This window comes from Aspergillus pseudoviridinutans (assembly GCF_018340605.1).
Source record: "Aspergillus pseudoviridinutans IFM 55266 DNA, scaffold_3, whole genome shotgun sequence".
NCBI lineage: Eukaryota > Fungi > Ascomycota > Eurotiomycetes > Eurotiales > Aspergillaceae > Aspergillus > Aspergillus pseudoviridinutans.
Window position 1 is genome coordinate 99,740 of NW_025091283.1, and position 22,127 is coordinate 121,866.

Below are 22,127 nucleotides of genomic sequence, written 5' to 3' on the forward strand. Positions count from 1 at the left end.
CTAATCCAATTTTCGACCTGGCTTAACTACGTTATGTAGCAACCGCCTACGCAACGCCTTGCAGGTTCCAAATTCGCAAAGAAAGGCACGACTGATAGGATGTGTCTTTGCCGGTTGAGCGTTCAGCTGCAGATAGGAATCGCTTCATGGATGCTCGTTTTGGTCATGTCGCAGATTCAGACGTCATCGTTTCTAGGAAAAGAGGGCTTAGTGCATGGTTCAGAATCACGGAGAAGAGAGAGGTCGGGCACGCTCACCCATGTTCAGCTTTGATCAATGTCCAGCTAAATCATTAAGCTGTTGAGCCCTGTAGTTGTTTGACATGTTTGTAGGAAGTCCACTTGTAGCTAGTTGCCGAGCCATGGACAGGGTACAACGATCTCTGTTATGTTGGACTACGTGGAAGGCGACTTACTCTGACATTGACGTTGGACAAACATTTCTCCTAGTTGCTCCATTCGATTTCAATGGATGGCTCCCCAGAAACGCCATCGAACCCCATACGTCCTGTTTCGTGGCTGTCCAAGGCATCGTACAGGTTGACGTTGCTGGTTCATCGTACGCTTCACTGTTCAGCGATTCTTGCGCTGTTTAAAACAATAGTGAGACTTTAGGTGTCATACATCTACAAAATACGTAACATCCATTTCCTGCTTAGACGGATCAGACGTAGGAGTTTCTGCTCGCGGGGCAGATGTCAACAAGGATCGTTACATATCAGCACTCTTATGGTGAACACACCACATCTCTCAAATACATCGTTTACGAACTAGTTCAGCACTGTGCAGTCTAGATTAAGTTCCACACTCMAACCCTGGGAATTGGTATTCAATTTTGGGGTAAGAATACATGCAGACTGGGGAACACTCTTTTGTGCACTTATGTAGAGGTGCTGAGGTTCTGTTGCCTGTTCTTGAGGTCCGTGTCAGCGTGTTGTTGCGACTGCATTCACTGCAGGAAAACCACACGTATATGATGGCCGGAACCAGCCTGCGAGGATTTCTGGGCCTATCTCCTTTTGATTTACTTTATTTTGAGAGTTGATTGTTGGGAAGAAGCTAAAGCAAATTTTCAGGATGCTTGCCAGGTGTTCTGCTCTGCCTTGGACGATACAGCGCTCGTCTGTCTGTTTCACTGTGTTAACATGCGGCGTTAGTCTTTTTGCGGTATGTGGAACCTCTTTTATGAGAAAATGCTGTAATAACAAAAGCTGTCAGGATACCTACCTCTACTCACTGGTATGACCGTCAAGGCACTATTGGAGTCGGAATTAATCACCAAACAGGCCGTATCGGTCTTGCCATTCGCATTAACCCAGCGTGCCCATGTTCCTGAAAAAGATGGTGAGAACTCTGCGATCAAGACCACTATGTCTTCTGGTGTGCGCTTTGTTGACTTCAGAAGTGCAAAAGTGGGCTCCAATACTTCATGCCGTTCATGGAGGAGCAATCGTTATCGGGTCGCGTAAGTCTACGCGCATTCCTCTTTCGCCTTCTCGCTCAGACAATACTTCTTCCTTCTGGTCAAGTAAAGCTAGTCTGACCTTTATCCGAAGCAATATGTGCATATTGGGCAAATACGAGCGTTTCACGCCAACGCCCTTACCTATTCGGCTTACTGGGACTCTTGGGCTCAATGTTAGCTTCCTATTTTTCTACGTCTACAACTTGGCTTATCGTCGGACGCACGTTACATGGTCTATCGGGTGCTGTAGCTGGGACAATACCCCCTACGATAGTAACGGACCGTGTGGGAGTTGAATTGATTGGATCGTATCTTGGATACTTGGTCATGGCGCGAAGCTTGGGTATGGCGGTCGGATCAATCATTGGGGGACTGCTTCTCCGTCATCACGGGTATCATGCAGTATACATGACTGCGATCTTTGTGCTTACTGTCGACTTTATTCTACGACTGCTCCTGGTCGTTGAACCCACAAAGGCCAACAGCCCTGGGCAACCGGCGAAGTTCAAGCTACCAGCTGCCCTGTTATTGCTTGGCACTTATCGGATGTGGACGGCAATATGGGGCTCTTTCCAGTTTTGTATGATATACTGTGGGTTGGACGCGATTATGCCACTGTTCGTGCTGCATATATATGGCTGGAACTCGGTGCAGGCGGACGCGTCTTTTCTAGCCCTGGTGGGCCCGTCTGTGCTATCATCACTGGTAGGTCGGGCAATAACGAGATTTGGCTCCAGAAGATCTGCAGTGTTCGGATACCTGGGTTCAGGGGTAGCACTCGCATTGTTGTCTGTCACCGACCGGAGTGGCCTACCATCTCAACCAGTACTAATAGTTCTGCTTGTCTTGGCGGGCGGTTCCGCACTTTTTTTCGGGATTGCTTCTGCGGTTGATGCAGTCTCACTGGCGAGTGCGAGGGCAGCAAGGTATCCTGCTCAATTCGGCAATGGATCTGCTATAGCCCAGGTCTATGGCCTCACTAATGTCATGTCTGCTCTAGCTTTCGTGATCGGCCCGCTTTTAGCCCGATTTATCTATCATCAGTCTGGTTGGACGGCGACTGTGTTGCTTCTTGCGTCGCTCACCATAGCCAGTACGGTACCGACAGCGTTGTGGATGGGACAGGAAATGAAACGATGGCCAGGGGGACGACACAGTGCGGAAGACGTGGATGACCGGGAAAAGGATGTGACTTGCGCTTAGCTACTCTAGTATCTAAAGCTGCTCTCCTCCGCCTGCACCAACCCAGCAAGCTGGAGGGCTGAGTAAAAGCCATACTGTGCAGAATAAACCACATCCTGATTTAGGAAGCTTCACATTGACGAGGAGCCACCATTAGTGCTTGTATCACCCTCTTGAAAAATATAGCATCCTTCTAAGCTAGACGTCGGATTGGCTACTGCGCACCCAGTCTCGTCCATCGTTAAGGACGTACTAAGAACCAAAGCCCCATTTTTATTGCCGTAGACGAGCACTGGGTGAACAACGACAGCAGCTTATAAGAAAGCACTGTCTATAGCTCCGGTATAGTGCTACGTACAACGACCACATGAAATCATAGGCATATATCGTTTACCTCACTCTCGGCTCTGTTGATCCTGGTCTGTCTTCCGTCGCTTTCTTAATGGTAGCGATACTTCGCTAAGTGTGGCGAGGGCTATGGCGTCAGCGACGTTTGTGCTATCCGATATGTTCGAAGTTGCCGGTACTACAGGAAGGTGTTCTGATTCATGGTCGCCCTCAAAATTTACCGATCCCCGTATGGTAGTCGCTTCTTCCGTATCCGTGATACTAGCTTCCTCGTCGTTATAGCTTCCGCGCTCCCGCTCTAGAAGATTGAGCTTTCTTTTCAAAGCTAGAAGCATTTCTCCCGGCGACTCCTTCTGTGTGCCGCGATCGAATTTAGGGTCAATATTAACTCTCTCAAGTTTATCTCTCTGATCGCTGACTTCCTCAATTGCTGAAGATTCCTTTTGAAGACGACCTTCATTTGGCAGTCGCTCAGCAATGTTTTGCCGGTCAGAAAATCCTGAGGTCTTGAGCAAGCTTCCTGATGCTTCAGGCAGAGGTTTGTCAAGCTCTTCGTCGTCGGACGATTCAGCGTTTCCGTGCACTTCTTGTAGGTTAGCTTATTGTTACACACGACCCAAGAACCACTCACTTGGTCTTACTTGTGGAAGAGGAAGGGGGTAGGTGTTATGAACGCAAAGTAGGGCTCCCTTGGAATCACGATTACTCTTTCGTCAAGGTGTAGGGGCTTAATTATATACCCTTCTCTGCGTCCGATTGCGCTAGTAATATGCAATTGAGTCGAGGAAGGGTCACCTACTCTTTATGTCTACCAATAATTTCTCATTATCTAAACCTTCGCGGAGTTATGGCAGTGGAGGGAGATTAATCGGGCCCTCCACTTACTATTTAGGCTCAGTTGTGGATTTACGGACTATGGCTGCGATCACCAGCGGCACTATATTGCTATTCAAGGGGAGTGCTCGGCTCGATGGAGACAATCATACGTACAGACCGACATTATTTCTAGTAGCCTGTTCAGTAAAGGAAGCAGCACGTTTCATACACACCCGTAAGCCCTACCCATCCAGTATCCCTCCATCTCCCATCTTCTGGACAGTGCGTACTCCTTGACCGAAGGAGACACAAAATCTCCTTTCCACCATTTAGCATGTAAAGCCGCCATCCCACCATTCAAGTCATTGTCGTTTGGCCAGTTCAGATGCCAGGAGAAATGTAACTTCTGCCAGGGCATCGGCCCGTCCGAACGATGCGCATAATTCAATAAATCCTGGTCGGGGAAGCCATGGTACCAAGTCTCCGATTCGTTTAAAAGGGACATGTAGTGCCCAAAGAGTTGAGTACTAGGTGAATATACGAAGAAGCCGCTGTTGAAGTAGGAATCCCTCTGTTCCGTATCAAGATAGGGGTATGGATGATCAAGCTTTCCAGATTCAGGTGAGGCGGCCATGGTATACTTCTCTGGGAAGACGATCGTGCACTGAGTCATTCCCTTTGGCGTAGTTCAGCAGATTTGGTTTTTTGCTATTCGAGTCGCCGAGGATTGAATCAATCGGACGTGTAAGAACAATGTCTGTATCCAGATAGAGGACTGTCGAATAGGGTACAGCTGTCGGGTCAAATACACGGAGTTTGGTAATAGTTTGCACCCAGTGGGGATCGGAAAGGGAGATATTGTGCTCGATTTGGTCGACTTCGACGACACTTGCTCCGTCCTTGCGTAGCCTCTGACGCTTGCTCTCCCGTACATCCTTTGTCACTAAAACGATGAACGGGGCGGGACTTCGTAGTCTAGTTCGCGGAGCGTGTAGCAACTGGTAAGTAAGAATGCGCGTGGCAACAAAGTAGGTATCATCATCATCGTGGTCGCCTTCTTTCCCGTCATAATCACTGGCTAGGAATGTGGTGAGGGCGAAATGCACGTCGCTAGGGAATAACTAGCAATGGTGATCCTCTTTGAGTCGCGGATGCAAAAATTCCCGGAGGCGGGCATTGGTACTCACTACGACGTAAAGGATGAGTGTAGTGAGCAACACAAGAACAAAATGCTAGATTACCAGGTCCAATTACCTGGAGGGGCTCACTCCGTCCCGGTTGGTCTAAGGTATATAAAGGGCCTCCTTTGCCCAGATGTTTGCTTGCTCTGGTATTCTCTTTTCCTCTCACGGAGCTGGTTTTTATCGACTTTCTTCCCCTTAGCCTGGCCACTAAAATAACGATGACAAGCCCTTCCGACACGATTATTATAACCGATAACAAGGAATTGGCAAGCCCCGAGACTGTCAATGACGAGACACATACGACACAATCACGCAAACGCCAAAGAACCGAAACGGAGCCGTCCACTTTGGTACTGGCCCCTACCGAGACCTTCTTCGCCCTTAACTAACAATGGACTAGACTAGTGCTTTTGATAATCTCGAAAAGGCATTTAACTGTGAACTGCAAAGACTAAAAGAGAAAATTCGCAGTCTTGAAAAAGAACTTCGCCGGGAGAGGGAGAGACACCAAAAGACGCATAGGGAACTTTCCTAAAGAAGAGAAAGGCGTTTTTTAGAATGCCAGATCTGCTACATGCAGCCAGATTGCTGGGTGAGGATTCTATGTGGGCCCATGGTCTGCGAGTTGTGTGCAGAAAACCTTGAATCACCGAAGAGGTGCCCTATCTGTCGAGCAACATTCACGGAATATGTCGAATTCTACCCTTTTTCGGGAGAAAGTATGTATATTGTGTTGCTGGCTAGTTAGCCGCAGAGCACTCCTCTGTTGTTTCGCTCTCTCACTCACTAGATGTTGAACTAAGATTGTAGTATAGGAAGGATGAACCGCCGGGTTGCGGTCCAAACCACGCCGAAAGACGGAATTTAGTGTCAGTGGAGGTCAAGCGGCTAAAGCCAGTCTCCTTGTACCTTTCCTCATGCAGAAATAGCAGACCATATTATAGAAGGATATGATGTAGCTCTTGTTACCGTGCCATCCTTGTCGTTGATGTAACCAATAACTCCGCCTGCTCCGGAAGCGGACGCCATGAAAGCTAAATTCTTTATTTAACATACGGTATGAGTGAGTTATTGAAACGAATCCCTTCACGAAGTAATCAGGCTCCCGCTTGTTTAGACATTAGAAGGCGCTTAATATCATCAAAATGAAGAGAGACAATTACGGTCTGCGCAGTCCATTCCCACGTTTCCAGCACATCGGATTTGCCGACGACTCTCGTGAAGATGATCGTGCCAAAAAGGCTGCCCACCGCAAACAAGACATACTACAAAGCCTCAAAAGCGGAAACGTCAGAGTTCAGAGACGAATCACGCACTTTCAACTTCTTCAGGTACAGCCTTCCTCGTCTCCAAGGTGCCGTTTTTAAAATTCTGCCCGAGCTGGTTAGGAGGACTGAGTACGCAGAATCTTGTCCACAGAATCAAGCAAGATACGAAGACGAGATCCTGCGGCTGGATTCTGAATTGCAAAATACTCTGCAACTCCGTGAATTCATCAGCGACCTAAACGCCGAAATGTGCAAGCTCGAGGGGGCTCTAAACAAATTCGTTGTTGGACAAATTCCACCTCGATCAGCGGCCGATGTCTTCCCCCTAATCAAGGTCATTTCGCCGGATTCGGCAAGCATTTGGTACGACAATGTAGGGATTCTCAGCCCGGCAGTGGTGAACTGCTCGCCCTTTGAAGAGGAAATGACCAAGGATAATGTCGAGCACCATCTGCAACCCGGAGACAAATCATTTCCGCCAACTACGTCCGTTTCAACCAGTCCAGGTAGGATCTACAATATCAGCAAGTCATGGAGCTTCTCTACCAGAGAAAAATGCTATGTCTACATTATAGACCCTGCTTTACTTCAGGCGTCTGGTGTCGCGTGCCGCTGCACCCCGGATCTCGTCAAAGAACTTGGAATTACTACATACTCCCTGAGCAACCAGGACGGAGTGCACTACGTCACCCCGAGTCACCATATTTGCCATCCATATATTCCAGCCGAAGCTATAATCATGAGTATGTGCCTGGACCTATTCTTCTTGTTCCTGGAGGACACCGGAATTATAGGTAGTACGACTTCAAAAGCCAGAACTCTGTTGGATACCTCCTGCACCGAAAAGAGTTCAGTCCAAGACTACCTTGACTTTGCTGAGAGTCACAATCACGCTTCTGCGAGCTCTATGGTGAAATTGGGGCCCGCAGTAAATGCGTTTCTTTCCTACCAGGAGCCCGTCTCCGATGAATCTGTCGAATGTCTAGTGACAGAGACGTCAGCCCTTCAAATATAGTTCAGGATATGCAATATAGTTCAGGATATGCAATATAGTTCAGGATATGCAATATAGTCCAGGATATGCAGCCTTCTAGAATCACCTACACTAACTTACGGCATCTCCATGTCAATCAAAGCGCAACTTGCGTCGGATAGAATGGCCTGTTTGACAACTGCAACATACGTCGATCCAGAAAAGTCTCATAAAACACTAGACAAACTAGCTAGGGATGAATAAGCCTAGGCCATAGATTGACTCATTTCTGGCGTAAGCTTCTATGCGTAGGCAGATTAACAACTGGACCCAGATGGTTGGCTCATTTGTGGCGTTCCATTAATGGCCTCAGCTATTGGTCTACGGAACCACCAATACGCCGCGGCCATCAATAGCTTAGGCCACCAACAAGCCCTAGGACCGTCTTGATCAATCGAGCGTAGGCCATCGTTACTAGCCTGGGCTTAGTTGCGCTCATTGATGGACTACGCCATAGCTTAACGCATTACTGGCTAGGCTTATTACGGCCTACTCCATAGGCTTATTGATGGCCTCAGCTATGCCCTACGCGATTGGTTTGTCCGAGCAGAGGCGGCAGGCCGAGGAGGCGATCAGTGGTATTTGCTGTCGTACATCATAATAGCTGAGAAGACCTGGCAAACCAGCCTGGCTATTTTCCGTTCGAGAGGCCTGGGGGGAAGAGGGGGTGATTGGGGACAAGGGAGGAAGCGATCTGTTAATTTGTGGTCGTACGTTGATAGCTGCGGGGACTGAAGCAACAGAAAGTCCAGCTATGGGCAGGCAGGACGCGGAGCGGAGGCAATCTGTAGTGTTGGTGGTTGAATGTTGGGTGCTCAGGAGACACAGAGGTCTACCTATCCTTGTAGTGGTAGCGATTAGCGTCTACTGATGGTCGAGGAAGCCCAGCAGAGTGAAGTTAGGCGATTCTCCTGTTCAGCTGTATGGAGGTGCCTCTCGTCTGCTGGTGGTGTTTGGGACCCTTTCACTTGCAGCGCGCCGGGTACTGTACTCTCCCACAATATGACCATTTTCCACCGCTCTTTTTTGGACAGGTCTTAGATTCCTGTTGCAAAGAAGGACGAAGGTCTCTGCAAGAGTACTAATCCCCAGCATTGCGTAGAGGGGCCTGCTTTGCTACGGTGAGTAGCTGCCTTAAGTGATACGGCGGCCCAATGATCCCCCGAGGCCGAGGCTGTTCATTGCTGGTGGGTTGCGGAGGTCCGTGTATTGGACGAGTAAGATTTAGCGTGGGGCTTCAGCAAGATCAATGAGTATAATTAGCGCGCACCTACTTTCTCCTTTTAGAGTCTGGACGACATGGGGGAGAACGCGTAGAACCATGCATGTGTGATGGTTCTCGCAAGCGCTCTCCCAATGTTCGTGCAGCCTTTCACCCTCTTCCCATGCACGCAAATAAACAGCGAATCCTGCTTTTTCCTCTCGCACATAGTGTCGACGCTCTCAAGACCAAAATAATATCATGACTCGTTCACGTATCATTCTGATTACTTGTCTTGACCATCCTGATACGCGTGGGAATCTCCAACGGCGCCAGCCCAGACTAGGCCCGTTTTTGTTGCCGGCTCGTCTTGGCGTGCACTGAAGTGATCAAGAACTGGCCGACTGGAAGTATTCAACTCTCTGATGTAAGCACTCATCTCTGCAACATACGCACCCCACGCGCCTCAAGGCAGTCCAATTGTTGTAGCCCTGTGCAGATTGAATAACCCGCTTGGACTGGGACTTTTCGGAGGGTCTGAACAGGTGCGAACACCGGAAGATGACTTGGTGACTTGTTCTTTGGGTGTCTCTATTTGCTGAAAACCTGCATTCATAACCTTGGGCTGGTATATCCTAATCGATATCCATGGCTTCCACCTCCACAGGATCTGCACCGGTTGCCTCTTGGGCTATGTTACCTCCAACAGTCTTTTGGGCCTCGTCAGCTTCTGTTGCAACGCTGGCAGGTTGCGGTGTAGGTCGCAGCACCTTATATTGTGATTTGGCCTGCTTCCTAAAGTTTTGTTGGCGCCGAGTACTATCTTGTTGTGGGGCTCGCTCGTGCTGCAGCACGAACCACTGCCAGTTCTTGAAGGCGTCAGCCCACTCCTGCAAGGAGAACTTTGCCTTAGGAAACTCTCTGTGCGTTTGCGGTGAAACGGATGGCGACCTAGATGAACCCCGACTGAATAGACCTGTCTGGCCCGCTCCTGAAGGACTCGCTCTTGTCGAGGCTCGCCCATGGCTGTTCGGTCGATGGTGAAACTCAGGTCGGCCATTCTGTGTCGCAGGTCCAAACCCAAAATCGCCTCTCCAGTCTTCAGCAGTGAATGGTTTGCGTGCATCGTCGCGACTCCTACGCTTGAACGTTTCATTTAATGGAGCTTGGCCAATATTTTGTGCCCCATTTCTACAGATGGAAAGTGTTAGCCTGAGAATACATTATAGAAATCGGAGGCGAGGGTCTCGTACGAATCTGACGCTGGCTGCTTGGGGGAATCTGAAGGTGTCAGTCAGTACCTGGCAGTTTATGCACCGATAGAGGGTTATTCAAGGATTGGGCCAGCAGAGAATGAAGTATCGAGTGCTTGCCAAACGAGAAGGTGAAGGTGGCTTACCGTTGCGTGGAGGGGAACCTGTCTGAGAATGAAGATTGGCAGATCCACGGTTTTGCGGTCCGCTCTTTGGAACGGCTCCTGTTTGACGACCCAAGGGATCAGCGTCGGTATCGTCCGAATTATTGCACTTTTGCCCTCCGTCACTGCGCGAGTTAGGGCTGGCGCTTTTGCGTCGTTCGCTGCCCAAGGGTGTCCGCGATTGGGCGCTGGATCTCTTGGTTGAATCGCGCACACCGTCGGAATGAAGCCCCGATTCCGAGAAGAACGTCCTATCGCCGTCTGTACTGGCATTCGTACTACCTGTTTGTTTAGGACTCGATGTGCTAGTGTTTTCGGCTCCGTAGTCGGACGGTGCCGCGGGTTTCTCAGTCGTTGCAGTGGGCGCGGCTTCTCTTTGAAAGTCGTCGGACTCCTGAAAGCGCTCCCTTCGAGGTACAGTGGTATAGGAGGATGTGTTTGCAGCCATGGGCTCGTCCCCACTAGCTGACCGGGGAGCGAAACCATGCTTCTTCCGTGTAGACTGGGTGCGGGATGACTGGTCGGTGGTTGTCTTGAAATAGTCGTACGCGGATTTCGGTCTAGTGGGTTGCCCGGTAGGAGTTGCATTCGGTCGAGGCACAGCCCCTGTATACCCTGCCCTCCCAGTACGTTGGCCAAAGCGAGATCCAGCCGTAGAGTTCCCCCATGTCCCCTGAAACTGTCGATATGAATCAGCCCCGGTCCGTCCTGCATCGTTCGTCTTCCCCCACGGTGGCCTGGGACTCGGCCTCGCGTAGTGCGCATAACCCTGGGTACCGGTCGAGTGCCCATTAGAGGATGATTGCGGGCGACCTGAAAACGGCTGTCTGGAGGCCTGAGGCTTCGGGGGGTGTGCCGAGGCGTCAGGGTTAGCAGGCTTTTTCTGTGGCGTTGGCTTGGGCGGACCATAACTCTTGCCGTATCCAGCACGTAGTCGATCTAAATCGTAGGTTCGGCGCTGTTTGGCGTCACTAAGAATTTCGTGAGCCGCTTGGATAGCCTGGAATTTGGCGTTGAACTCGAGCTCTCGACCTGGGTTTCGATCGGGATGGTACTTGAGGGCTGAAATCTCATTAACCTAAAAGGCATTCAAGCAGAGCCACTGAGTGTGCTGCTGCTGCCATACCTAATTTCCTGTACTGCTTCTTGATGTCTTCCAGGTCCGCGCTGGGCGTCAGGCCCAGGTCCGCGTAATAATCCCTACGTACGTCCGGCTTGACCATGGCGAGCAGCAGCGGCCTTCATACCACGTTCAAGATGTGTATAACCGAATAAACAATGATTCAGCCGTGCGTGCAAGTCCAGTCCTAAGACGCACAGCGTAGCGACTCCTCTAGAAGCGGTGAGGAAAGGAAAAAGAGAACCGTCACCTCGAAAAGGAAACCTGGAATGCTATAGAGCAAATATGATACTGTATACGAAGGCTTGCTGACTAGAGAAAAGTCAATAGTGAAAGCAGAAATTTGTCTGCGCTCTGCTCCGTGCAGTCCGGCGCGCAATCACAGGGTCAACTCGCACAGTATTCGATCGTTGGCATAGCTAGCTTTGCGCTATTAGTCGAAACCAGAAGGCCTCAAGCAATACCGAGAACATATGATTGAATCCAAGGCAGTCGCTCAACCCTGCTCGTGGGCCATATCCTGTCTTGCGGGATTGTTAGTTGTTAGGTGTTCTGTGAGTCGATGCGCGAGATGTCACCGGCAGCGGCACTTCATTCGTCCTCCTCATACGTCAGGGTTACACAAAAAGTCCTTCATTTGGCTTTCTAGAAGTTAAACTTGGCGAAGGGAGACCACGATCACTTTGTTCTAAGAATCAAGGCCGAGACCTAGCTAAGGTCGCAGTGAACGGGGGGCGCAGTCCCGATAAGGGTCGGACCACCGGCCTAACTTTGCCGACAAGTGACGAAGATTGCAGCTATTTGATGAGACGAGGGGAAACGTGCCTCAATGATTTCTGATACGATCTAAGCTCCATGCGTCAGAAGTGGAATATGGGAGAGCACCATCAGGTTGGGGGGCATGATGAAACCATCGCCCTTTTCAGCGAACACAGTGCGGAAAGAAGTAAATCGTCTAATTGAAGTCCAAGTATTATGTCGACTCCTGCCAAACATGTCATAAAGATTCCATCCACCAAAATAAATACACCTAGCGAAATCATACGCTGTCCGATTTATCTTTTAAGGATACATGTAATCTACATGGTTCTACCCGGAGCCATTTGACGTCCCCTGGCACATAGTTACCCCCTTCATTGATACAAAGACCCAAACGTTACATTCTTTAGGACCTACAGTTTGCATTATCAGAAAGCTGAAAGTGCAGGATCGGAGAGTAAATGGTCTCTGTAATAGAGAAGGATCTGGCTAGCCAAGCCAGCAACATCGCTACGATTCCCGCTCTCCCTTGTGATCAGTACGTGCTGTACGACTGTGAGTAAGGTCTGAAGTTCGAGGTTTAGTTGACCATACTGTTGGGTTACCATACCTGCGTGAGTGGACAGAGAGAGGTACTTGAAGAGATCAAGGTTAGAAAATCGACGGCGGCCGAATCCAGCGGCCAGCGTTTCACGTTGTCGACTCCTAACACCCCATCTTTTCTTGCGCACTTCTGCATAAGATACATCATCAGATCGCCTAGGGCCTTTATGGTTGGAAGGTGCGATTGGTTTGTCGATCGTGAGACGCAGTTCTCCAACGCGGCTGTAATCCTTAGCGTCAGCGATTCATCAAAGGGTTAAAGAGCCATACCAATTTTGACCGTACCATCTTTGCCGAGCAGAATATTTTTGCAGGTCAAGGCTCGATGTTCGAAGTCTACAGTCGCCAAATAAGTGATACCGCTCAAAACCTACGAACATGTCAGTTACTGTAGCGAGCGAGTTGTCGGCGGGTCAGGAACACACTTGTGCGATTATAGACCCTAGCTGACCTTCCGTTGGATAGAGGGTACAAAGTTGCACCAAGTGTTCGAGCGTCAGAGGAAGGTTGTCGACTACGGCGAATACTGTGCCGTCGTTGACATAACATTCTTCGGCGCACATGATGTTCTCGTGGTGAATCCGCTGGAAGATGCACAAAATCTTGTGCCTGATCTCCGAGGTGTACTTCCGAATAGTCTTCGTCTTATATGGGCGAGTTCGACGTTGCATAAACAGAACAGTCCCAGCGAGCTCGCAGCTGAAAATCTCCTGGAACGTATCGAGCGGTGATTCGTTGCCTCGAACTACTAGCAGTGGCTCTGCAGACCGTTTTGCTTTCACAACCTGAGGAAGGCCAAGCTGCTTCGGCCCGCCAGACACAACTTTTCTAGCCTTAGTGTCAGGCTCCATCTTTCAGTAAGTCTCAATCTGATCTTGTTCGTGTAGCTCTCTCGACTGGCTGAGTGGGTCGGGACATTTTCCCAAGCGACATGCTAGCTGACGTGAAAGGGTATAGAATACATGTCATCTATTATACACCGCAAAAGCATATGTCAAACGCATATGTTAGTAGACTTGCGCTCCCTGACCACCAAGTTGAGCAAATCGGGTGGGCTCAAGTGGGGTCAAGTTGTTGCGGCGATTAAGTGTTCCAAGAAACAATACATCCAGTGTGCACTTGAAGGAGCGATGTGTTCCAACGGAGTAATGGGCTGTGGTACCGCTGAGTTTCTATATCTTTTTAGGGTTCAACGAGACAAACAAAATTAGTCGACCAAACTCCAACTGTAACCTGACTCACTGGTGCAATTAACCGCATGAGAAACGCGCAAATGGACAGGGTATTGGCTCGGTTGATCACAGCTCACGGGGCAGAACTTGGCCAGGAGTGATCGGGAATCCGCTCAACCGATTCGTGATTATAATGGGCTGTGGATTCTCCCGCTCGAGGGCACTAGCGTGGTATCAGCTCTTGAGCAGCTAGAGTTGAACAATATATTAGCAGCCTGTTGGAGCGACGCTAACGACTGTTTATTCTCCATCCCAGCCATACGAGGACCACAGGCTAAAAAGGGGGCCATATCATATACAAGCTGCAAATAACTGATTCCTTTATTCTCAATAATTGTTGCCAGACTCTCGTTCTAAGACAGTGAAAATCGTTCTGGCCCTCCTTAAACTATACGATATTCTCTTCAAGTCTTCGACATCATTGGTTCCCTTCACTAGTCATGCATGTGGGTTATACAAAGGTTCCTTGGCAGCACTGCGATTCTCCATTACAATCCCCCGCCTGCAGCTGCAATGTTTCGGACATAGATGATGACGCACCCGCCTATGAGGACACACCGTACCCAAATGTCCTGTCGCCGTTATCTCCCACCGCGCAATCCCACACACATTCCGACCTCCGCCTGATGTTGACTTGGGGCGTTCATTACAAGGGCGATGATGATTATCGATCGTGGGTTAGAACAACGGTGACCCTTGAACCGGAAAGTGTCTTTGAAAGGAGTGACGCAGTAGTGAACATGTTGTTGCAAGAGGTCTTTTCTGTACTCGCTCCCCAGAAAAGACTGCTCGACATGGCTACAGATTATCTTCTTCCGCTAAGGGCAGGGCTCTCTCTACGTATAACGGCTCGATATGACAAGCGGTTGCGCTCCCTGTGGGGAGAAATAACCCTCCGTTTGAGCAATGAACGGGTGGCTACTGGGAAAGCGCATTGCAGCCCGTACGACTATCCGCCGGCCCAAGCACAGAGAACTCTGAATAGGAACTATGGGGCCTTCTGAAGGGGAGGGTATCCGAAAGTGGCGATAGCAAGACGGGGCTCGCCACAACCGGCTTGGCTTTACATTCTGCTCCTGTATGGTAGACCGATGTCAAGAGGCTTGTTGTCGACATGGGATGGAAAGGAGCAATGACTGATGCCGCATTTTCCCAGCTAGAGATGGCTCTCTTTTGCCGTGAGACACTTTTGGCGCTGAATTCAAATGCATTGCACCGTGGCGTTTTCCCTGATAAGCGCAGAAATACGCAGAGGATCAAGATAAATGGTCACTGTACAGAACATGAAGTCTCGCCCAGAGCGATCTGTTTGGCTATAGCTGGATGCGTGTCGTATATATGCAATTGACCTACATCAATGCACAGTACAATATGTCTGCATAATAACGTAGTTCGGAAACCCGACTCCGGAGAGCTGGAAAGCATAGGATTTGCCACTGTAAAGATGTAAACAGTACTCGCTATGGTGTATAGTATGCATACGTTAAATTCAGGTTACATTAACTAAGCTTCTAATGGACTGGTCTCTGGTAATCGTACCGTGGCAGAGGTTAGTTGAGACAAAGTGGCCATACAGTCGCCGGCTACCAGATGATAGACAGCCGCTGGTATTAAATTCTAACCATTTCGCAATAGAATATAAACTTCTCGTACAATGCTATAATTCAAGGTTCTTTACAGGTTTCAATTTATCGGGTTTGTCGCATTTAGGCGAAGATCCTGAGGGAAAGAACGGCAACTATCATAAAGCATCAGCAGCAGCAGGTTGAAGCATATCCAAACGGCCGAGTACTTAGGATTCGGTGCGCAATCTGGTAGGAGTTAAGCTTATCAACTAGCAAGGCAGTTGTTGTTCAAGTTGTGCACCCCGAGCTGCCGCTTGTGCGCTAAGAAGAGCAATGACCCATAGTTGAACAATTCCGCGCCTTCTTGCGCGCCCATAGCCTCCTTCTCAATATCCAATAGAGAATATGATGACGTTCCTCTGCGTCAAGTGCGGTGGCCATTTCAGGAACAAGAATAATCTCCAAAATGGTAGTACGCCAGCTAGATAATCCAGTACGTCTACTGCTAACAGTACCGTTTCTATAGCATCAATAGAAGAGTCAGCCTTGAAACTTGGAATCCTACGATTTGTTTGCAGAATTTTAAATCTTCTTCCGGAAGTTAATCCATCGGGAATCTGGTAATTGCGCGTCTGAAGTTACCGAGGAGGAATTGACAATACAGTATAGCCCGCGCTTGCTACCAGAGCCGGAGTTTATAAACGGTGGTCTCGAGGATGGAGGGTGGCTCTACTGTACAAAAGTCCCAACAGCGAGACTCAAAGCTCTCTGCACTCTACCCAACATGGGGAAGATCTTCCTGGCTCTGCTTTTCTCCTCTCACTGGGCACGGTCGTCTAGCTGACCGGAATATTTTGTTGCTTGCAGGTTACAGTACAGTAGCTTCAGAATTTTCCCCTGAGTCATCTCCTCATAATGTTGAGTGAGATGCGGTCTTTCTGTCCGCTAGCTTCTAAGAAAGCCCATATTATCAATGGGAGAAATATAGGGGGTGATGGCATCAGGAACGGGAGAGAACGAGGGTCAAGGCGCCTCGATGTATCCAAAAGTGCGGCCTCCGGCCTGCCTGTTTAAGTCAAGGCTTAAAGGAGACCCTTGTTGACCTGCAGCAGGACTACACCAATCCCAGTTTAGATTGCAAAGAAATTCTCAGTCAAGGGCAGTTGCTGCCTAGTTGTCGCAGCCGTGCTCTGCCCGTGCCCAGCACTATATAAATCATTAATTTGAGTGGTGAGTTCGCCCAATTCTTTTCACCGAATGTGCTCATTATACGCCATCAATTTTTTGTTTGCTATGGCCCAGCGATCGAATCCACCAAGACGCGTACGGCGTAAACTTGCTCATATGGATTCCTCAACCAGCACCTCCATGTGCAGGGTAACGGATGAAGATGACGTCCAGCTGCGACGCAGTCCACGAAACGGGCAAAATCCCGTTACTGCGAAAAAAATTCTCCTATGCCTCGATTATGGAACCACCCTAACTTCGATTTCGTATATCACCTTCAACCCAGACCACCCTCCTGTACACGTCCATCCAGGAGGAATCCGATCCATAGCAAACTGGCCGATGGCCATTCGATCTGCCAACGCAGCGGGCCCATTTGTGCCTAGCGAAAGCTGGTATCGTGATGGGAATTTCCTGTGGGGCCATGAGGTGCAACGTACGCTACGCAATCTATCAGAGAAAGATGACGCAGATTCGATGAACTATATCATCCAACTTCCGAAACTGTTATTGGATGATGACGGGGAGAGCGTTGATGATGATCGGCTGTCACAGCCCAGGAACGCCCTCCGCAAGGTAGGTAGAACTGCCAGGGAAGCTATTATGGACTACCTCATGAAAGTCTTTGAGCATACCCATGGCCAATTGGGAAAATATGAGGGCTTCAATAATACTTGGGAGGTCGAACTGGTTCTGTGCGTGCCATCCAAGTGGTCAACGTACGCGCAACTCACAATGCGGGAAATTCTGCTTGAGGTAGTAGACAAGACGGATATGAGAGGGAGGGAGTTTTCTATATTTATTATTGACGAACCTGAAGCTGCAGCAACCTTTGCCCTGCGCCACGAAAACATCCGCGAAAATATCGAAGTATGTATGGATGCTGTCGCTGTGTCTTCGTTGATGGTACTCACAATCTGCAGAAAGGGTCCAACTTCGTTGTGTGCAATGCCGGAGGTGGTACTGTTGTAAGCTTTTATGCTCTATCACCAGCTGTAGGTGACTTATGATTCACTTTTCTCTAGGACGCGATCACCTACAAGGTGCGGCAGGAGGATCCCTTCAGATTCGATGAAATAGCCACCCCAACCGGTAAACCCCCGTCCAGTACTTATACTGGGCAACACATTAACAACAATAAACAGGGAAATACTGCGGTTCAAGCTATATAAACCAGGCTTTTATTGAGGAAACCAGAGAAAGACTGGCCCACATCATTAAGCTGGGCTGGGAGCCCATATATTCCAAAGAAGCAGTCCTTCAACAAGACCTATTTCGTACCTTTGAGAACGAGCTAAAACGAATCTACGATCCAGCTGACTGGGAGGAGGGTGAGAGTAGAGGTCTTCGCATTTACTGCCTAAGGGAGGACCCGCCGAGGAATTTTGGGAAGGGGATGTTTTTCATCAGAAAGTAAGACACCAGCAAGTCCACACATATCCACGTCCTGACGGAGTTACAGAGAACAAATGGATAACTACTACCGCCAAAGTCTTCTTGGAACCGTACATTTGATCAAGGAACAGCTGGAGCAACTTAATGACGAAGATGTCAAGGTAAAGCTGTCTACTGCCCTCCGACGTCCCTGGACATACCCCGTTGAAACCAGTCTAGTTGTCGCTAAATGCTGTAGGTCATTCTCCTCCTTGGTGGGTTTTCTAGGTCGCCGGCCCTGAAAAGCTGCCTGAGCGACACTTTCCAGCCCCGCGGCCTTAAAATCATCCTTCTGGATCAGGACATGTAACCCATCCCAGATCCTGTTGACATTCCTCCCAGCCACAAAGCTGATGATTATTTAAGAGACATTACTACGGCAGTATCTCGGGGCGGTGTTCTCCGTGCCCTAAATAAAGCGGACGGCCCACGCCGCAAGCTCAGACCAAAAGCCCAGAAACATCCCAGCGCTGACGAGGTTATCCAGGAAGCTCCAGACGCTTGCAGTTGATGCGCGATGAAGTTTAGAGGCTCGGGCGGGTGGGTTAACATTGCCTAACGTTCATCTCGTCTCTTTTGCTCATCGTTTCTGTCGGGCGTGCGATGGTGGTCAAGGCACGGCAAGGTGGGGTTCGGAACCAGTAGTTGCTATGTTGGATGACCATGTTAGGCATGAACCTATAGAGTTAAATAATCAAGACTTTCCTTCCAAGTATATATGCTACACCATCCTGCTGCGGTGACGCTGCTTTTTTGAGGTTATGGGTTCGATTCCCGTCCAACGCAAGATCGGTTCCCACAATGGTATCAAGCCCCTCCCTTATCGCAGGGTTAGAACAAATCAGGCGCTGTAATTAGCCCTCATGTAACCGGATAAATATGACTAGGCCCACATGAGGATTAGCTGTAGTTGATACCTGCGTATCGCTTCGGCGAACGGCTATGGATAGGTAATATTCTTATCGCTCAAGAAAATCCGGCACTACGAGCTGTACAGCATAACAATAGCCTTAGGGCTCTAATAGGTATGCAGTGAACAAGGCGATGAAACGGTACAGCACAGCATCTCAAGATCCATCTTCAGAATAAAGGGAGAAATAGGAGCGGTTTGGGTCTCGTGGTGTCAGTTTCTGCGTCTCTGCGCGAGCGGTCCGTATCATCCCCTCGCTCTTACACCAATGACGAGCCCACCCAAATACGATTAGGAATATGCAAAGTGCACCGGAAACCACACCCACAGATATGAAAACACTTGACTTATTTACGCTGTGCGATTGTGAGGCCTGGTATACAGCATCTGTATCACGGGTCGGCCGAGCAGTAGAAGTACTGGCGTCCGTAAATGATTCAAAATTCCGTACTTCAGTGGACGTGACTGATAGAACATCTGTTTGGTGGCTGTGCTCCGACGGTAGTGCGTCTCGGAAGCTTCCTGAATGAACGGGATGTACCATGGTAACAGGCGTAAGCTCGCTGAGGGCCGTAATTAATATCGTGGCAACCGCAGGGTCAGATAAAGTTGGGGTGGATTTTGTCAGTGCGTACGGAAGCATGACTGGCATTGATAGCGACAAAATGGACAAATTTGCTACATTGCTATGCGACGTAGACTTAGCAAGAACACTTCCGCTGGGATCTTCAATTTCTGCAGGTTGGGGTGGTGGAGTCGACGTAATGCGGTCATTCTGCGAATGGTTAGTACTTCTAGTAGAGTTGCCGCTGGTGAGCTGTCCCTCTTGGGATAGGTGGGATGACTGGTTGCCTGCTGTCAGCAGAAGGGAGACTTCTTCCCCATTTTGCTCGGCTAATTGCTTAATTGAGGTCATGACGGCATGTTCAAAGGAAGTTGTCCAATGGCCCAGCTTCGTGATTGAGGGTTTCTCTCCCGTTGTAACACTGACAATAGCACCGCTCATGGCAGTACCTTTGGGAGTATGGCCAATTTTAGTTCCGTCTTCCTGACTGGGTATTCCCGTGGAGGGATCCCCCAACCCAAAGAGCTCCGAGATATTTCCACTGGAAGCGCCCATTGTAACTGACGGCGCAGAAGTTCCTTGCGACCAAGACCCTACTGCTGTGGTGGATCTTGACGGAGATTTTAGTTCGAAACCATCACTTATCTTACTAAGATTGCTCTCTACTGATGTGTCCGCACTCGCATTACCCGTAGGAGCAGTCACACGACTGCTTACCAGTTCGCTGGTCGTAGGCTGCTGGCTATTCACAAGCGAAGGGCTTTCGTGAGCAATCTCGGTTGTGAAAATTATTGGTTCGGCGTTTGAACTCGGAGATTCAGAACTCAGGCTTGGTTGTTCTAGAGACGACACGTTGCTATTGAGAGTCCCAGGAGCACTACTGACTGAGCTTAGGTGGTATGTGCGAGGTAAACTCATTGTAACACCCAATTCACCGTTCGGGCTGGCTAGCGTCGTCGTTGAGGATCTCTGCCCTGAGGAACCACTCTTACTGGAACCGCTGTCAGCTGTGTCGTCGAGTTCCTGACTTTGGGTTCCAGTGGAGTTTTCCCCTACCCCAGATCGCGAGACGTCGTATCTGGGAGCGCTCGTTGTAACTGATTGCTCAGAGATCCCCTGCGCTGAAGCTCCCACTGTCCTGGAGGACAAAGACAAAGATTTTGGTAGCTCAGAGACATCCCTAGTCATATCAAGCTTGATCTCCGCTGGCGCGGATAAAGTCGCGGTATCAATAGAAAGAGCATCCCGACTGTTGCTGCCCATGTCACTGGTTGTAGCATGTCGACTCTTCGCACGAGGAGAACTTTCAAACTGAGGAGTTTGAATTACCGCCTTGTCAATCATATTGGAAGTTTCAGTAACCAGGCTTGATTGTCCCAGGGACGGCATGTTGCCAACGAGAGTTGCAGGAGCACTACTGGCTGAGCTTGGGTAATTGGCGCTAGGTAAACTCGTCGTAACACTCATTTCACCATTCAGGCTGATTTGACTGACAAAGGATGTCCTACCAAGGGACTGAAGAGCCGACTCATCGCTCAGAGTATCTGTAATGGAAGAAGGCCTATTTCCCAGAGCGGTCACACTTGCATCGCGAGTAGCAACAAGAGTTTCATTAGTCACGATTTCAGAGCGGCTCTGCAACGCGGTCGGCGGCGCGGATGTCACATAGTCGGTAGAAGATGAAATAGGCACCTGCACAAACGGTATTCGTGTGAAAGGGCTCTCCAGGCTACTACTTCTCGAACTCGTTTGCGCGTATACAGCGAGAGTAGTAGAAGCGGAAACCTCACTTTGCGAGTATACAGCGGTAGTCTGTGTAACGCCAGTTATCCTGGGGGAAGGTGGTGTAGCGGCATTGTGCTCCACAGTCATCGAAGGACCTGGTATAGGGCTGCTAGCAAAGGCAGTTGTGCTAGCAATCACGCTTCTCGGAAAGAGTTCAGTAGCCATACTGTCGCGACCGCACCTATACAAATGTGGTTTGTTCAAGCGACATCGCTGCCGAGGCGAGATATTAAAGGAACAGCTACTGTGCTATCTCTCGTGTCATGGATCCAATAGAATCGTTTGGCCCTGTAATTGGCTAGTCCTCACAAAGCGGTATTTATGCTACGAACCGCTATGGACATATCAGCTGCCTTGTTTTGGGCCCATGCTTGTTCTACGAACTCTGACGGGTCCTGGATAAGAATTCGTGGCGCTTCTGGAAACCGTTGAACAAGGATGGCAATTGTCTAGAACCTCTATACCCAACATCACTAGCCGTGTTCAACTAACATGTAAACCGCTGTAGTAGAACCTTCACACAACAATAATTCACGGTGATAACTGATTAATCACTTAAGATCTTCCGTAATGGGTCTCAAGTCCAATGCACCCCAATTGCTCTCTGCAACAGCGGCATTGCGCTGGCATACGTACTCTCCCACGGGGAAAACAAAATTGCTTGGTGCATCAAGTACATCGTATAAAAAACATGGTAAATGGAACGCCATGACTTTATAGAATGCTGTCTTCTCCCAGAAAGTGCCCTGGCCACATATCCCCTAAACCCTGTCGGAACGGTGGCGGTCAACGCAAACATTCTAATGGTATTTTGCGGGCAGGTATGTGCCCCTAGCCACCAAATCTTGATTAATAGCTTCCGTCCCGTGTCAGTAGCGCCATGGCTCTTGGGTACCGCAGGGCCGCTCAGGAAAAGTGGTGAAGATCAAGCGCAAAGGTCGAAATCAGTTGAACGCGACTGGCTCGCGTCCTAGCGCGTATTCATTGAAAGGTGTTGCCTTCTATAAGCTGTGT

General features: G+C 49.3%; 6 protein-coding genes across 6 annotated transcripts; 2 read left to right on the forward strand and 4 right to left on the reverse strand.

Moving 5' to 3' along the window:
* Positions 1-3,041: 3,041 nt before the first annotated feature.
* Positions 3,042-4,444, reverse strand: Asppvi_003794 (putative glycosyl transferase family 8 family; the record flags this gene model as incomplete). The annotated part of the gene is made up of 2 exons (XM_043299751.1): positions 3,042-3,577; positions 4,057-4,444. The coding sequence occupies 2 exons, from the start codon at positions 4,442-4,444 to the stop codon at positions 3,042-3,044; spliced, it is 924 nt and encodes a 307-aa protein (XP_043155686.1).
* A 1,774-nt stretch (positions 4,445-6,218) lies between these two features.
* On the forward strand, positions 6,219-7,277 carry Asppvi_003795 (uncharacterized protein; the record flags this gene model as incomplete). Its single annotated transcript, XM_043299752.1, has 1 exon — positions 6,219-7,277. The coding sequence occupies one exon, from the start codon at positions 6,219-6,221 to the stop codon at positions 7,275-7,277; it is 1,059 nt and encodes a 352-aa protein (XP_043155687.1).
* Positions 7,278-9,131: 1,854 nt separating this feature from the next.
* On the reverse strand, positions 9,132-11,136 carry Asppvi_003796 (DnaJ domain protein; the record flags this gene model as incomplete). Its single annotated transcript, XM_043299753.1, has 4 exons — positions 9,132-9,687; positions 9,750-9,777; positions 9,896-10,975; positions 11,040-11,136. The coding sequence occupies 4 exons, from the start codon at positions 11,134-11,136 to the stop codon at positions 9,132-9,134; spliced, it is 1,761 nt and encodes a 586-aa protein (XP_043155688.1).
* Positions 11,137-12,220: 1,084 nt separating this feature from the next.
* Asppvi_003797 (uncharacterized protein) lies at positions 12,221-13,246 on the reverse strand (the record flags this gene model as incomplete). Its single annotated transcript, XM_043299754.1, has 4 exons — positions 12,221-12,337; positions 12,403-12,617; positions 12,666-12,765; positions 12,821-13,246. 4 exons carry the CDS (start codon positions 13,244-13,246, stop codon positions 12,221-12,223), a joined length of 858 nt encoding a protein of 285 aa, XP_043155689.1.
* Positions 13,247-16,485: 3,239 nt separating this feature from the next.
* Asppvi_003798 (uncharacterized protein) lies at positions 16,486-18,163 on the forward strand (the record flags this gene model as incomplete). Its single annotated transcript, XM_043299755.1, has 6 exons — positions 16,486-17,289; positions 17,343-17,387; positions 17,445-17,511; positions 17,565-17,832; positions 17,882-17,975; positions 18,053-18,163. The coding sequence occupies 6 exons, from the start codon at positions 16,486-16,488 to the stop codon at positions 18,161-18,163; spliced, it is 1,389 nt and encodes a 462-aa protein (XP_043155690.1).
* Positions 18,164-18,920: 757 nt separating this feature from the next.
* Positions 18,921-21,278, reverse strand: Asppvi_003799 (putative serine-rich protein; the record flags this gene model as incomplete). The annotated part of the gene is made up of 1 exon (XM_043299756.1): positions 18,921-21,278. One exon carries the CDS (start codon positions 21,276-21,278, stop codon positions 18,921-18,923), a length of 2,358 nt encoding a protein of 785 aa, XP_043155691.1.
* Positions 21,279-22,127: the final 849 nt, after the last annotated feature.